This window comes from Antennarius striatus, chromosome 19 (assembly GCF_040054535.1).
Source record: "Antennarius striatus isolate MH-2024 chromosome 19, ASM4005453v1, whole genome shotgun sequence".
NCBI classification, from domain to species: domain Eukaryota; kingdom Metazoa; phylum Chordata; class Actinopteri; order Lophiiformes; family Antennariidae; genus Antennarius; species Antennarius striatus.
The window spans coordinates 3344059-3361717 of record NC_090794.1 but is presented as its reverse complement, the minus strand read 5'-3'; the positions used below and the strand labels follow the sequence as shown (position 1 = coordinate 3361717).

The 17659-nt window shown below is 40.6% G+C and overlaps 1 protein-coding gene and 1 non-coding gene across 2 annotated transcripts; both read left to right on the top strand.

The window, feature by feature from the left end:
* Window positions 1-84: 84 nt before the first annotated feature.
* LOC137613822 (vesicular inhibitory amino acid transporter-like) lies at window positions 85-9266 on the top strand. The gene is made up of 9 exons (XM_068343273.1): window positions 85-136; window positions 277-418; window positions 495-1023; window positions 5158-5294; window positions 5824-5944; window positions 6363-6565; window positions 7184-7421; window positions 8214-8376; window positions 8941-9266. Exons 1-9 carry the CDS (start codon window positions 85-87, stop codon window positions 9264-9266), a joined length of 1911 nt encoding a protein of 636 aa, XP_068199374.1.
* A 1860-nt stretch (window positions 9267-11126) lies between these two features.
* Window positions 11127-11209, top strand: trnal-uag (transfer RNA leucine (anticodon UAG)). Its single transcript has one exon. It is a non-coding gene; the product is annotated as a tRNA-Leu (tRNA).
* The last annotated feature ends 6450 nt before the right edge of the window (window positions 11210-17659 follow it).

Here is a 17659-nt window from a genome sequence, read left to right as displayed (position 1 = left end):
TTTGTAACTTTATTCTGCACATGGAACAAAAGTTGGAGGGAAGTTTTGCCCTTCGACCACCGTTTTACCCCAAGTCGACCACCGATGCCTCCTCTGCTGGATGGAGATGTTTACTCCTCCACTGTTGAGAACACAGGTATATTATAATGTTACAGCTCACCAACTTGTCAGTCATCTCACTCACCTGTGCATGTGTGCAATTATGAGTGTGCACTTGCATTTAAGAGCAGAGTGTGTGGACGGGTTGTGTGGGATTGTGTGCTCCTTTTCCTCCAGATGACGAGAGGCTGACTCTGCAGACAGTGAGGCTGAAGATGAGCTCTCTGGACTGGGTTCGGAGCTCCGGGCAGGCCGGGAGGAGAGCTGGGTCTTTGTGGGGGTGGGTAGTGTCGAGGCTACACCTGAACTGGACAACTAGGTGAGTCACTGTGAAGGATACATTTATTTAAAGATGGAGTAGAGTATAAAGACGTTCAAGTGTTGTCTGTCTGCAGGTTCTTCCAGGAGGACGAGGAGATGCTGATTCTGACCCACAGTGATGACTTGAACAGAACATACCAGGAAGAGAACAGATGTCCTTTTGCCACCACCCCAAACCAACTGACTGATCCAGATAATTCCAGATCAGCTCCTAATCCAGGAATCTCCAGGCAACAGATTCCAGCTTTCAAAGACACCAGAGCCAGCATTATCTCCTCCGGACCAAGCACCATGACCGTAACTTCGGTTGTTTCTACCACAGATTGGGTCGACAGTACTAGAGGTTATGGAAAAAGAAGAAGATCCAGCACCGGGGAGGAACCAAGAACTGGGAGTAGCAAGAGAAGGTCTTACCGATTGGCTCGGCAGATGGGAGGGAAGATGTGGAAAGAGAGACTTTTTAAAGATGGAGGGCAAAGAGAGGAAGGAGAGGAAACTGGAAAGATCCCTCGGTTCCGTACCAGTCAAGGCCCCAAAGATCTGAGCTCCACCACCTCCATCACTGCCTGGGAGGCTGGCTGGAATGTCACAAACGCTATACAAGTAAGGCAAATTTAATGTACTCGATTAGAGTCCCACATAATTAGAGTAAAAGTTGGATAAAGGGGTAAAATATTGATTTCAGTGTTTTCTTAAAAACTGATTTTGATGGGGACTTGTTTCAAACTCAACACAAAACACGTTAAAATCATCATCACCACTAAGCTGGAAACATTCTGATGGGGTGAATTTTCCTCGACTCGACTGAACGGCAGTCTTCTGATAGCATAGCTTATACTTATTGCAGCTGCAAACTTAAAATGTATCATTTCATTGCTTTACATTCAGCACTTTATCCCACCTGTCTGTGCAGAAGATTTCTTTCTTTTTGACACTCGATCTTGCAAGAGACAAATGCAAAATGTAAAAGCCATTGAATTAAGTGCCGGCCTGCAAAATATATTCTAAAAGTAAAAAGTTTTTGCCTTGTGTTTTTTTTAAATCAGACACTGTTGTATTTTAGTATCACCAAATAATGCTTTGAGAGTTTGTTGGCTGCTGGTCAAGCATGATCCAGTCCATAATCAAATAAACCATCGATCAATTAACAAATATTTATGAGCTTGCTTTATTGATGCTAGTCTCTTTATCTAAGTGCCAGAGTTCCAGTGTTCATTAGAGACCGCTTCAGCGCCAGATAAGACACAGAAACTATCCTTAATTAATCACATTCTGCTGTTCAAAATCTGTGATTTGTTATTTCTGTAGCCTGTAGAATCAATTTCATTCACACTGTAATTGGATTTATTCTTATTTTATATATTATTCTGTAGCATATTTCTACCACTGCTAAAACAACAGCCTCTTTCTAAGACTGTTGGATTAATTTTATAGGTTGTTCATTACTTGAGCTACTCTGTAATCAGGAAGCTTAATCATGGGGATTGACTTAAGATTGACCAGCGGATAACAAAACTAATAAAAGAGCTTCTGTGTTTGTTATTGGGCTGTATTCACACCTCATGTGGTGAGGGATAACCTCATTGTGGACTTAAGAGAATAGGAAGCACATACATAATTGCATTAATGTTAAATTAATTGAGAAAGACACTAAGTTGTTTAATGATAATAGAAAATAGTAAAGTAGATTTATCTCCCATCATAGACTAAGAAGAAAATCTGTATTTCCTGGCAGCGGTTTTTGCCAATATACTGTAGCCGACTGTGTGACAGCTTAATGAAGTTTTTATTAACAAATTTGCTGCCAAGAATACAAAAACCAGTTCCAGCTCTCAAGTCTCCCAATTTGGGAATATCATGAAACAGAGTTTTAATTCCACACTGACTGTTAATGAGGCTGCTCTGGTTTTTGTGTCGTCATGCAGATTGAATATACGGACATTTGTGTCTGACACGGAAAACAACTGACGTTAATCTAAGCGCCTATGATTATCTCTTGTGTGACGGTTTAGTGAGTCGGAAATTAAGAAACAAGTTCTAATGTGTTTTTAAATCCAAATACAAGCCACAGAGAAATAAAGATTGTTGTTTTTGTTTGGGTGTGATTGCTGTCTTCAGTCATTTGACTCAACATGCTGCCAGAAACATTAGGAAACCCCGACTGAGATGCAAAAATGCTGCAGATTGGAGTCGGTTTTTGGAGTTTTTTTTATGTCATCTTCCAAGTTAAATCCAAGTTCATTTGATAATCAACATCTTTTTACATTATCATGCTCATAATGTCGGAAATATTCTATTCTATTCTATTCTATTCTATTCTATTCTATTCTATTCTATTCTATTCTATTCTATTCTATTCTATTCTATTCTATTCTATTCTACATATTGATGATGATCACATGATCTAGTATGCAGGTAAAGAAGATGTAGTGTGGTGTAGTATAGTATAGTATAGTATAGTATAGTATAATATAGTAGAGTAGAGTATAGTAGAGTAGAGTTGTTCTGTTATTTTAATAAAGAACAGAACTATGATTGACTTTCGGAACGCTTTCTTGTCGGGCTTTTATTTATTTATTTTTCAAATGACACTTCCATTTATTTAAATGTCAAACCTGTCTGTTATTGGTCACGTCTGCTCCACTTTATCCCCTCATGGTGAGAAAAGACATTTCTCTATCACTTTTTGTCCATGGGACATGCGCTTGCATAAAATATCATGAATATCCTGAAGGGCAGCCGTTGAAATCTCGCATATAGGAGGTCCAGACAAGAAAAGAGAATGTGTTGTTATCTTTATTTTTTATTTTTTTTGGCATAGGTCACTCATGCTTGGCAGCAAATATTGAATTATAAAAAGTTAAAGTGTAAAAAAAAAAAAAGAACAGTGCTTGCTCAACACTCTATGAATCAACACTTTTTAATGATTTCTTGGGTGTCAAATGGAGCTGGAGAAAAAAAAAATCCTCTTCTCCATCCTCTTCAGAGCCAATCAGGGACCTTTTTGGTTTCCTTATTGCATTTTGATTGGGAACCACTCCAGGTCGTGCTCAGAGCAACCGGAGAGGAATCAGTTGGCAAAAACACAGAGCTGTGGAGGGAAAGAGAGGGGAGATGAAATCAGATACTTGAGATTTCTCTCAAACAGCTTTCATCCTCGGCGGCTCCATTCGAACATCAAAGCTTTATCGGCATATGGATGACAGACGCAAGTAACGAAATGGTAACTTGAAAGCGAGAACAAGTCCTTGTCATTTTATACATCCACAATGTTCATTTCTCTGCATGTCTGTGGTGAAGATGCTCTCTGATGTGGTTCCACAACCATTTCTGAGACTCCATGTTCCAACATCCGTAACACAACAGTTCCTTCAAAGTAGCTTGTGTCTCCTCTGATCTCCCTTTTTCCTTCTCCACCTCATGTTCTGTATCTATGAGGTTTTACCTCTCCTGCCTCCTTCACATCACTTTCCTCTTGATTTTTTCCTTCGTCCTCCACCCTCCCCTCGTCTCCCTCTCCTCCCAGCTCCCCTTTCTGGTGGATGGCCAAAGCTCGACGCTCCTTTTCCTTCTGCTCCTGCTTGTCTCCTGCTTCCTTTGACTCTCCAGGCAACAGGCCAAATCTCTACTCTCGCCTCCTCATCTTCCAACCATGAATGCTCCTCTCTGCTCTTTTCTCTTCATTTCCTCTTCAATTGTGTTGCTTTTTTCCTCTTTCATCCTTTCGTGCAGCAACGATTTTGAATTGTCACATTTTAATGAGTATTTTGCAAAGCAGAATGTTACAATTGTCCACCATCAATCATATCTGTCAGATGTTTACAAAAGGAAACAGTTGTTTTCTCATTGTTTTATTAGCATTTCTCGTGTATTTGTTCATTTTCTGTTCATTGGTAATAAACTCTGTTTCCTATTACCATTTTTTATTCTTTTATTCTTTATTTCAGTTCCACTGAAATTTGTATATATGTTGTATAATCTTATAATATGTGTTGTCTTTCAACAGCGAATTTAGTACGTGCAAAAAATATAGTGTACTTTAACAACGTCTTCCATAATCTCCAAATACTTATAAGTGCTCAACACATTATTTGTTGCGGTCTAAGAGCTGGCTGTAAGACAGTGTAGAAGTATACTGTAAAAGTTGTATAGTACAGTACAGTATAGATCCAATATAGTAAATTGTAGTGTGATGTAGTATAGTATAGTATAGTATAGTATAGTATAGTATAGGATAGTATAGTATAGCATAGCATAGCATAGCATAGTATAGTATAGTATAGTATAGTATAGTATAGTATAGTATAGTATAGTATAGTATAGTATAGTACAGTACAGTACAGTACAGTACAGTACAGTATTGTGCACTATAGTGCACTATAGTGGTATGTTATAGCACAGTATAGTATAATACATTTAGGTATACAGTAGTATCGCATAGATAGCTTAGTATAGTATAGTATAGTATAGTATAGTATAGTCTAGTATAGTATAGTATAGTATAGTATAGTATAGTATAGTATAGTATAGTATAGTATAGTATAGTATAGTATAGTATAGTATAGTATAGTATAGTATAGTATAGTATAGTATAGTATAGTATAGTATAGTATAGTATACACTGTTAGCTAGTCAACAGTTTTTTGGTAAAAACTTTTAAGTGATCTTTTATTATTTCCATTTTCTTCACAAACTCTGTGGCTTTTCTTCCTCGCCTCTCTTTCTCTTCTTCCTCAGGGTATATTTGTGTTGGGTTTACCGTTGGCTCTGGTCCGGTCGGGGTACGTGGGTCTCCTTCTGCTGGGTCTGTCTGCCTGGGTCTGCAACCACACAGGACGGATCTTGGTGGACTGTCTCTATGAGGATGAACTGAGGTCTGGTTTCTTTTGTCTTCCATTCATTTAGCCTTTGTTAATAAAGTGTTTATTTTCAGGTTATATATATATATTATTATGTAAAATCACTTTATGATTATATTTTATTGCTATTCTATATATTTATTTGATGATCATTTCTTCCAGTAGATATATTCTCATATATATTCCTTCTTGTCCACGTGGGCTCTTTGGGGGGATTGAAACCCAGTTAAAGCAGGACAAAAGGGTAAACCTCTAAGGTCTAAATGTTCACAGTGGCCTTCATTCAGCAGCGATGAGCCTCAGAAACATGTTGTTTGGGGTTTACTTTGCTTCAGTGCTTTTTGGACTGCAGTCAAATAAAATCTGATTCAGATTAGCTCAAGTGATTGAAGGATTGATTTTGAAAGTACCAGCTAGTTGTGATATAAAATTTCCCCCCCAAAAAAGTGTTGTCTTAAAACTTTGGAACATGATACATTTTTACATTTCACTAGTTTTTTTTTGACACAGTTTATCAAAGTGAGACGGTGTTCCTGTCTTTCAGTGGAGGCTCCAGGTCAAAGGTCCGGGTTCGACACAGCTACCAGGATATCGTGGAGGCCTCCTGCAAAGGACTGTGGCCTCACTGGCCTGGTCTGGGGGGCTGGATGGTGAATGTAGCTCAGGTACACCATCCATCCATCCATCCATCCATCCATCCATCCATCCATCTATCCATCTATCCATCCATCCATCCATCCATGAGAGGGTTACAAATGTCCCATCCACAGCTGCTTATCCGCCTTGCTCATCCCATGCTGACTACGGGTGAAAGGTGGGGTACACCCCAGATAAGACGCCATATCATGGAGGGGCCACCTTAGCAAACCAGCATCAGCATTATTTCTGCTTCAGATTCATCTGCATATACAGTATGTACAAAGTCAGTCTTCAAAGACATGTGACTGCAGAAGAATTGAAATAAAAGTTTTTGGTTAGATTATTGGAATATTGGATTATTTTTAAAGAATTACGGAGCATTGTTCCCACAAATAAAATAAAGTTACGACCCGAACATCTCTGTGTGGTTTCTTTTCTGTCCAGATCATCGAGCTGCTGATGACCTGCACCTTGTATTTGGTCGTCTCCACTAGCCTGCTGTCAGACACTCTATCAGGGATGTCCGTCCCTCCGTCGGCGTGTTCTCTGGCGTCTCTGCTGTTCCTGCTGCCCTGCCTGAGGCTGACTGATCTCAAACCAGTGTCCACCCTCAGCCTGCTGTGCTCCGTGGCCCACATATTGATCAGGTGATTGATCAGGAAAGGCAGCGACGGACATTGTCGTCAATCAGAATCACATGACTGAACTTTATTAAATCAAGACAACACGGTGTTTTGTCTGCTGTGGTTTCACTCGGCTGATGGTTTAGCAGCTGCTGCTGGTCATGCTGTCTGCTCCCACCTGCTACCAACAGCCATCACTGGTTATTTGATTTATGCCTCATGGCAGGTATCTGGTGTGACACAAAGAAATCGGTCTTGAAGCTCTCAGCTCCAACTCAATTATTTGGGTATAGATAAACCCAGATTTCCTCTGACAACCATTCGTCACTAAAATATTAAATAATTTTTAAAAAAGATTAAATTTATTTGCGTGTATTTTAAGGACAGGATTATCTTTGACAGTCACACAGGACTGTTTGATAAAAAAACAACAACTAATACTATAAAGTATTTTACCAAACTAATTTGAATCCTTTCATTAATTTCAGATTTTTTTTGATGATTATATTCATTTTTTGATAATGTCAGCCTGCAGCCATCACACCTGATTCCACAGCTGTGTGAATCTGAAAGGAAACAAATCTGATTGGAGATAATCTCATTTTAAGGTTTTTATTCCAGTATATTCTGACCCTCCATCAGCCTCCTGGTCATGCTGTACTGCCTGAGCCGAGCCAGCAGCTGGTCCTGGTCCTGCCTGTCTCTGTCCGTGGACCCGGACGACTTCCTCGTGTCCGTGGGAGTCATCATCTTCTCCTACACCTCGCAGATCTTCCTTCCTCAGCTAGAGGGCAGTATGGAGGACAGAGGGCAGTTTAAGGCCATGCTGGGGTGGACTCATGCCGCTGCCTGTGTCATGAAAACTATGTTTTCTTTACTGGCAAGTGATGCAGGAAACTTTCCAGTAAATTCAGTGGAATAACTGAGATGTTAGAGATATTTGTTGGAAAATAACGTTCAATTTAATGCAGTACAGCACCTAAGTCTATATTATTCATAATTCATGCAGTGGATCACATAATATTCAGTTCATCCTACATTTTCCCCTTAATGCACATGAATAACTATAAGAAGATGCTGCCGTTCCGAGACTTTCCTTTTGTTATAATTCCGATAAAATATCACAGCTAAGTCAACCTTATCAACACTGTTAGAAGATTTTGCAAAGTTGACTGAATAAGTGTTTATTTTTGACTTGTAAAGCCGCGAAACAACCTAATTCTAATTTATTTCAGTGTTTTACAATCAATTAGGTTACTACGGCAACAACCCATCATCAGAAGCACCTTAATGTTTGTGATGTGTGTGTCGCAAAGTGTTCGATATGAAACAACAGATGATAAATATTATTAGCCGGCTATTATTAGACTTTGAATCACCTGCTCCTCGTGACTAACAGGTTCATGCAGGTGTTTCTAATGTGATGTTTTGGGGTTTATTACTGCAGGATTATTGTCAAACACTTTTTAATGGATATGAACCAACGAAGCAAAAGCAGAGGGAGACTTAAACATGTGTCGAAGAGATTAAATTGAAATTACACCAAAATGATGTCATGTCACGGATCCTATCCTCTTAACCGACCGGCGACAGCAGGTGGAATCAATCTGGAATGTAAGGGAGGGACAAATGGAAAGACTGATCGCTTTGATTGCCTTTTTGCCTCCATTAGGCGGTGTTGACGTGGGGGACGGAGACCAGCGAGGTCATCACAGACAACCTGCCCTCTGACCTCCGACCTCTGGTCAACCTGTGTCTGCTGGCTAAAGCCCTTCTGTCCTACCCGCTGCCGTTCTACTCCGCTGCTGAGATACTGCAGAGCTGCCTGCTCAGAGGTGATGGAGCTGTTTTCTTTTATCCGACTGTCAGCGAAGCGTTCATCTATTAAAACATTTCTATTAGATTGTGATTTAAAGTCGGCATTAATGAATTATTAGTGGTGAGTAGTAATTAGTAAATAAATAAACCTGTGGCTTAGAAGATGAGCTAATATCACAAGCTTTTTTTATTTATGGGGAAAACTGTTAATTGTCAACATATTCATCACCAGGCTGACATTCCCCTAAGTATTGACTATACACAGTCATGAGTCATAAGATGAACACATTGGACCGTTTTTTTTTTTCAAAGTAATTCAATTTAATGATGTGCATTTTCACAGGATCTTCAATTTAAAGTGTACAAATGGGTAAAAACGTCACTTAGACCCCCTGCCCTCTGCAGCTTGTACAGTAAATAAAGCTGCTTAGCAGGTAGTTATGACCTCATTAAATGCCGTCATGTCAGCTGACGACCCCTCTCTGTAAGCGGAGCGCTGAGTTAAGATGGAGTGACCCGTACAGGCTTTAAACAAACTGCCACCTGAAGCTCTTTGCATCTTCCATCTCATCTCTCTCCAGACGCCGCCGCCGCCTCCTCGTTGCACTCCAAACACGGGGGTCGAGGCGTGTCTCGCCAGGCCCTGTTGGTGCGCGGCGCCCTGCTGATGACATCATATCTGCTGGCCCTGCTGGTCCCCAGGTTCTCCCTGTTGATGGGGTTGACGGGCAGCGTGACCGGGGCGGCCATGACGCTGGTCCTGCCCTGCCTCTGTCACCTCAGACTGCAGGGGGGTCGCCTCTCGGTGAAGGAGGGGCTGATGGATGTGTGTATACTCAGCCTGGGGGTCGTGAGTAGCGTGTCCGGAGTGATCTGCTCCATTAAAAGACTGATGGGAGGATGGTAGGATGGGCGGATGGATGATGGATGGATGGATTGATGGTGGTTTTTGATCGATCGATTGAAAAACAGTGAGAGAAACGAAAAAATCTGTAAAAAATCTCCATGATTTTATTGGAAAATCAGTCAAATCACAAAAAATGACACCAACTCTGCAGTTCTGCTCAGCTCCTTCAACCATTTTAACATCTTTCAGCTCATTGTTTTGGTTTTCTCATTCACCAATATTCTAAGTTACTGAGCCACTGTTCACTACAGAAAGTCCATTAATGTGTTGAATGCACACAAATATATCAACAGATTATTGCAGTTTATTATCCCCATAGTCTATTATAAAAAATTAAAGAGCGCAGATTTCTAAATTTCACTTGTATGAAACGCAAAACTGTCACTTGTTAATTCTAAATGTGTCAATGTGTAAATATTTCTACATGCATATGCATCAAAATGTTAAATACTATTTATTTAACATTTTGACGATTTAACTATGATCGACTAAATTTTACTGTAGATGAAATTGTGTTAAAATGTAAAAAAACATTTTTAACAAGAGTTAACTTCAGCACCAAATGAATAACTCAGGGTCATGACAACTGATGAAAACGGCTGAAATTTAGAAGAAAAAAAAATAAGAGGAATAAGTGGACCTTGATTTGGGACTTTTTGTTGAATGACTACTCCCACAGTCCGATATTAACTTTCGCACCTGAATGGCACCTTTTATAATGAAAGAATTAGACGCAAAAATATCTGTCAAGTTAATACATTCAGGGGTTTGGTTTTTTTTTAACAACCTTGTCACTTTTTCTTCAATAGTGTGTACGTGCTGTAAATCCAACTGAAGATAGTATATTCTGCAGTGAAGCACCATACGGTGGAAACTTAAATGTGAAAAGTGTAGATTTATAAAGACACAAAGTGCATTTTGTTCCTGAGGATTAAAAGTCTTCCCCAAGATATTTCTATGTGGATTTATTGTAAGAATATGAAGCAATTAAAGTAAATATTTGCTGTGAAATCGGCCAAAGGTCTTCCTCTCATGTTGTCATCTAATTATTTCTCTTGTCACTGACAAAATTAGCAATCTCATGATAACAAACTTGTTTCCTCAGCATAACAGCAGAAAATGACTTCATGTGACTCGGGGAGTTTCGTGGTAACATAAAGAAATTCTTCATGAATGATCCGACTTATTTTAAGGTGATTTTAATTTTTTTTCATTACAGCAAATTACTGTAAGGAATGATATTAACGACTTAAGTTCTTTCCACATGGAATGTAAAATGTGATGTCAGATTATGCTGTTTGAAGCAGTTTTACGCATTAATAAAGTTATTTGTACTCTCTATGCTGAAGGCCAACGAGGCTCTGGTCTTTATCATTTTGGTACCCACCCATCCCATTACGAGAGCCAATCAGCATCGTGTAATCTATGTTAACAGCCTGGCCAAACCAATGAGCTTTATCGCCTTCAAATAGCGACATTCAAAAACATTCCTGCACCTTCGCCGACGCCAGGTTCTACAATTTGACTTTAGAGATAAAAACTATTAAGCAGAAAAGAAGAAAATAGCAAAAATGTGTAGAGGAGACTGGAGAGAGAGGGGGGGGGGGGTGTTCATTTCTCACACTATTAAATGTAGCTGCTGAAAATATGGAAAGTGAGAAGAAAGAAAAATGAGCGGGAGAAAGATAAGACCGAGAAAGGGCGAAAACAAGAGAAGTGAATCAAAGATGAATTAAAGAAGGTCAACAGGAAGAAAGTCTGGGAGGAGAGATGAAAGTTTTTTCCATCATGGGGTTTGATGTATGTCTGGATGACGAGTCAGGCCTGGCCATCCTTTACATTTCTACAGGAAGTCTTCATGTCAGGATGGCCGAGCGGTCGAAGGCGCTGTGTTTAGGTCGCAGTCTCTCCTAGAGGCGTGGGTTCGAATCCCACTCCTGACAGCTGTTTTTGTGGTTTAGAGCTGGCCTCCATGGATCGGTAAGCTGGTGAGTCTATCAGCAGCCCCTCCTGCTAGTATCCATGAGTCTTATGCTCCATCCGAGACACCACATACACCCCCCACCCCACCCCCCCATCTGCGAGTTCATTCTATCTTCTTTTATACAGCTCAGAAATATAAATCTGCTCCAACACACCCGTCACCTCATCGCAGACGTCGTTACGAGGCTGAGGTCGGTTTCATATCATGATGCATTTCAAACCCGACATGTCTGTCAGCTGTCCATCATTTTCTCTCTCTTATACACACACACACACACACACACACACACACAAACACCCCCCCCCCCCCCCAAAAAAAAAAAATTGAAACTAGACGACAAATTCAGATGTCAGATGCCAATCCAGGCGTCCCTGATGTCCCGGCAAACATGTCAACCAGGACAGGCTGGATTTTCACACACAAATACAGAAACAGAACGTGTTTGAAGCACATAAAAGTATTTACATCATTCCTTATTAGTTCTTTTCTTTTCCTTTTTATAATCTGAGTAAACGGAGGTCCACAAATGGACAAACCTCAGAACAATGGTGAACCTTCTAAGGAGTGGTCGGCCTACTAAGATTACTCAACAGCTCATCTAAGAGGTTACAAACAATAATTAATTTAAGAGGGATTGTACTTTTTCACACAGGTGATACAGTTTTCGAATAACTTATAACCATTTACTTGAAGGCGTCTTTTTGTGTTCCCTGGCGTTATGTTATTTTAACGCTCTGAAACATTTCAGGGGTGACAAACAAGCAAAAACAGAATAAATTTGTAAGGGGGCAAACATATTTTCACAGCACTGTGTGAACCTGGCAAGTACAGTTCAGAACCATTGTCCCATGGCGGTGGGAACGCCCCCGCCTCTGCCACACAGATAAAGATCAGCTTTCAGCCAGCTGTGCAGCAGTGAGACGGCCGTAAATGAAGGGACGCGGATCCCCTTACGTATTAAATGAAATGCTGTCATTATCGCAATAAGTAACGCGATCTCATTCTTTATGGAGGGATAAATAAAGCGTGCAACACTGCTGAGGTGCCTGCTGTTACCCGATCGCTCCCTCATGCTGAAAGTGCTGAAATATTTTGTTGGTTCTCGTCTGGTTGAGAAAACCACCAAAGAAACTTTGCACAAGTCAGACAGCAGAAGTGGAATCTACCAGTCCCAGTTTTTAATGTCAGTCTGGATCGTAGGAAAATATCTCTGCAGCTGTGCTTGTAAATGAAAAATGATGATCTATATGCTGATCTTTGGCCACATCCTTTTGACTCATTTCATTAAAGGAATATGGTTTCCACAGCGAACCACTGTGGAAATCGTGATCGCGTTCAAGAATCATCTGTTAGCGTGAAAGCAGTCCGTGCGCTTTAATTCCGAAAAAACATCCAATGCTTACACAGGTACAGTGTTTTCGGAGCGTATCGGCTCTGACCTCGCCGTAACGGGGGCCCGGGTCGGGTCAGGGTCAGCCGGGGTCAGGATGGAAGGTCGTTCTGGTCAATCCCACAGGAGCCAATTATACCTGAGATGTATGCACTCACCTCACAGCCAACCAGCTAAAGGATCCATGATGAGATATACGTCCATGAAGATGTCCGTCCTTCAACTTTAAACCCCTGGAGGGGGGAAGGGGGGGTTACACAGCAGCATGAAAAGCATTTAGGAAAATGTTTTTATCTGTTGAGTGTTTTTGTCATGAATTCTGAAAACTTACAATAAATACTGGAAGAAAGACGTTGCAGCTCCTTCCTGAAGTCATCAACCACCTTTAAGGGTCGCTAAGATAGATTTATACTTTTTTTTTATTCGATTTAAATTAAATATGACTCACAAAAATGAAACTTCTGCTCGAAAAAATGAAAAAAGTGATTGAACCGTACTTGTGTTGCCCCGTCCACTTCTATCCATCCCTCCTTTTGTCAGAATGGGTGCAAACGTTTCCTTTGAAAACACCATGCGTGCTAATATTTCCTTTTTCAAGAGAGTTAACAGCAAGCTAAGTGACAATTAGCAAGTTTTTGGCAAGCGTCTTAGCTCAGGGAGTTTTTCTCGCCTCTTTAATAGCTCTTTGTTAAATGAATAAATGTGTTATCCCGGGAAAGGAAATGTCAGAGGAGAGTAAATGTCACAGAAAGAGAAAATACAAAGAGGCTCAGTCAGGATGCCATTTTCACTGTTGATTAATCTGACGGTTAATTTCACAATTAATGAATTAATCGCTTTATTTATAAGATGACAAATTGTGACAAATTCCCTCTCGTTCGCTAATCGTACTCATTCATCATAAACGTCAAAGGGAAACGGTGAATTCACACGCAGTTTGACACGTTTGCTTGAAAAGTGACCGGAACGATTAACACATCATCAAAATAGCTGACGACAAATTTTACCATGATTGACTAATTGATGACTCAACTAAAGGTGGCGGGTCTAAAGCCTGGCGAGCTGCTTTTTTTTTTTTTTTTTTTTTTTTTGCAGAGGTACGAGACACTCTGACAAAGCGCGGGAGATCTGGAAGATGGATACGGGAGAAATGAAAGGAGGAAGAGGAGGAGGAGGAGGAGGAGAGAGAGAAGGAGAACCGAGAAATCATGAGGTGAAGATGGAGGCAGAGATTGGCGCTGAGAAAGAAGCAGAGGTAGCGTGGCAAAGTGAATAAGCTCCAGAGGATAAGGAGCTCGCTGCTGACTGCCAACTTTGTTAATCCTCCTCACATCTGCCTGGTGGAGAATACACCGTGTGTATTAATGTATGTGTGTGTGAATGGGAGTGTCATTGTAGGGCGGTGTGTGTGTGTGTGCGTGTGTTTGTTCAGCTTATTTTGCCTAGCATGCATGATGCAGTCTATATGGATGAAGGGCATGTGTTTAACACCGATGACATTTCAGTGCAATAAAAATATCTTATTTCTTCATTTCTGTCAGTCTGCTGTTGGTTTTTTGTATAATATTTTTATGAATGAGGCATTCTGGGAAAAAAATCAGACAATATTTTACTGCTAAATTATACACTCTTGTCTTGTAATAAGAAAACTTTGCTGCTCATCCCCAGATGAGCCCTTTTAGCAATTTCTGTGTGCGCATTATGCTCATTCCATTCAGTTGTAGCATCATCGTACCCTCGGCATGGCTGCAATTTTTGTTTTCTGCTGAATCAAATCCTGGAATCTGACTCGAGAAAAGAAAAAAAACAACACGTATGCAATACGTAATCAAAAACTCTCAGCAACTTTTTTTTTTAATGTCTTTAACAGAAACAACAAACAGCAGAACAGCAGCCTGATAACTGCATGCTTAAAGCATGATAAGAAGCTGATTGGCTGATCCAGTCTCTTGCAGCTCATTGGATGGTTTTCCATAAGAAAACCCTGGTGGAAGAAAGAGGACTGAAAATAAAGAAACTGCATGTTGAGTTCAAGTCTCCCAAAGACCACCTCATGAAAATTATATAAGTAGGAAGTTATTAGTTTAAAGAACATCAGGCCTTTGCATTAATCACACACACACACACACACACACACACACACACACACACACACACACACACACACACACACACACACACACACACACACACACACACACACACACACACACACACACACAGACACTGCAGAAAACAGGCAGTAGCAGCTCCCAAAGCCGGGTAGTGATTAAAACTTTGCACTGAATTGCTTTTAGATGGCCAGAAATCTATTCCAAATACCAAAGGCTGTTCTGTTAGCTGTGTGAATAGTGGGGAGATGTGCTTGTGGCTTCAGACAGGCCTCAGATGGTGCAAGTCCATGTAATGTTGTGTCAGCTGGAGTACCTTGAAATTGGAGCAAATGCAAGGAGGTCAGCACGGAGCTAATGCGGTCGTGTTTTTCAGACCGGCTTCACATTTCAGTCGCTGCAGTTTGGGCCGAGTCTTACTCGAGTTAGAACCGTGTGTGGATGAAGTCGGAGTGTTTTAAGTTAAATAAATCCGACAGGAGGAAGGAGATAAATGTGGGGGTTTTGTTTTGTTTTGTTTTTTTCAAAAATGAAGGTCAGCAGTCAAATTAGGTGTGAAAAATACTGTACTAGACTATTAAACATCTGGATTCTAATGAAATAAATAAATATTTGTGTTTGTTCTTTTCAGCAAATTTTCTTCTCAAGATGCTGGCCTCCGGTAATGATTTATATCTCAGCGAACAAAATGTAATATTAAATGTACTGATATTTTATGGTAAGCATTTTCCATACCTGCTTCTTTGGACTAAAGATATTAAACTAAAGTCTTCGGTTGGCGTCTGGCGATGAGGTCTGAGACCTCAACTTGACCAGAACATTAGAACAAAAAAGCACTTCGCTCAGCTTCTGCCTTCATAAATATTAATGACTTATGGGCAGTCCTACAAGTCTATCAGTGCTGTACTCGCTCATTCATCAGACCAATTCATCTGTTAATCCATTCCTGGCAACACTCGGCTTTATCTGAGCTCACCAGTCCACATCTCCACCGTCTCCAGCCATCACTCCCTCCATCCCTCCTTTGGCTGTAACTCACTCCATTGCGAGTCTGCCAGAGACTGCAGCTCCACAATCCCTAAAATTGATCTTCTTTATCCCAGCCATATCCTTTAAAAATAGGCGAGTCGAAACACCTTCTGGATCCTGCACCTGCTGCTCCCCCCGTACGTTTCTACACCGTGCAGCCTTTTTTTCCCCCTCCTATCATTTACTGTTGATTTTTGCATGAGTCACAAATTTAAAACACATCGGAGACACTCATCTCTGCTTGAGTCGTCCCTTTTTGTGCTACTTTGACAGAGCTATGTTTGCGTCAACATGTTTTAATGACAGTTGTTGCTTCACACAAAAAGGCAGGGTGAAACGATCGATCAATCCTGCGATGTCACGACACCAGCTTCATGAATGGGAGGATTTTCTTCATTTTTTGTGATGAATAATTCTAATTTATTTTTGCTTGAATTGAGGTCTTGTTTATTGGACTAAAACCAGCATTGTGAAGGTGTCACTTTTTTTTGCCCTCTGGGAAATAGCTCCATTGAAATGGTGTTTGGCCCTATTTTCACAATTTCTATAAATCAAACCATCAAATGAAAAAAGTTAAACAAAAAGCTGAATCATCCTTGATGAAAATAACTGTAATTGCAAAAATATTTTCCCACTAAACTGCAGCTCAGCCTCCTCCAAGGCTGATCTCTGCCTTCACTTTAGTTGCTTCTTATTTTGCAGATCTGAAGGTTTGTTTGTGGTGTTTTGTAGAACTTACAATCTGAAACCAATTTTCAGTCCCAGAATATGTTATTATCCAGTAACGGACAGTCATATGGATGTTTTAGGTTGAAACGATTGTGTCTACCTCAACCACTTTTGGTCGCTTGATCCGCAGATGAAGAACCATCAGTAAAATTCCATGAAAATCAGGCAGATACCTTTTCTGTCATCCTCATCGAGCACAAAGGCTGGATAAACCCGGATGTCCTCATTGTTTTTTTCTTTGATTCTAAACGCACCACTGATTCCGTCAAGAGATTTCTCCGTGACTGAACCATCGCTGCAAATGAAGATGAATGCGCAGCTGGCCTACAACAGTAACCAAACATCCATAATGTAATAACAGCGCTGCATCTCTGGAGGTCATAACATGATGACAGCATTATCATAATTAAATGTCCTAATAAGCCAGGGTCATTTTTAATCTCCGTGAGTTTGGGGGTCAACAGATGTGGACGCCTCATTACAGAAGCACCGCTCACATGAACACAGCTCTTTCCTGTTCGATGAAACGCGCACCGATCAGCCAGATTAACCTTGATTTTTCTCCCATGATTCCATGCTGTTGAGATTTTGAATAAGGTTTTTCTGTTACATCCACCGAGGCTGATGTCGTCTGAAAGTGGTTAGTCCAGGTTTTAATTTCCTGGACTAGAAAACAAGATAAGATTAAAATTGATGAGCGCAGGAGCATTTAGTTTTCAAGCAGCATAAATCATTGCAAAATACAAATAAATACTGGACTTGGATCCAAGAAATGCTCACAAAGGCTAAATTTACCATCACATCATACAACTTTTGCAACACATAACCCCTACAGGTAAAAGGACCAGCGGGCCGCTGCGGTGTTGGTGTGGCTCCAGCTGTAAGCTAGCGCCGAGGTCGAGGGAAAAAAGAGCCCCCCGAGGTGCAAACATGGGCATAAAATCCAAACTCCACACGGAACACGCCGTGTCCCAGTGTGTGTCACGGCTCACACCGGTTGGTCTAAGTGTTACTCCAGTGAAATGTGTAAAAATGACCCATTCTCAACTAGAGCAACATACTTGAAAGCTACTTAAAAGGCAATTTGGTGCTCATTAGTCATGGGTGGTGACTGCTGGCCTGTTTTCATTGATTGTGTAAAACCCGTGTC

Coding starts and splice junctions, on each gene's coding strand:
- LOC137613822 (XM_068343273.1), top strand. CDS start 85: ATGCCTCCTCTGCTGGATGGAGATGTTTACTCCTCCACTGTTGAGAAC. Junction 137..276: donor CTCCACTGTTGAGAACACAG/GTATATTATAAT, acceptor CTTTTCCTCCAG/ATGACGAGAGGCTGACTCTG. Junction 1,024..5,157: donor ATGTCACAAACGCTATACAA/GTAAGGCAAATT, acceptor CTTCTTCCTCAG/GGTATATTTGTGTTGGGTTT.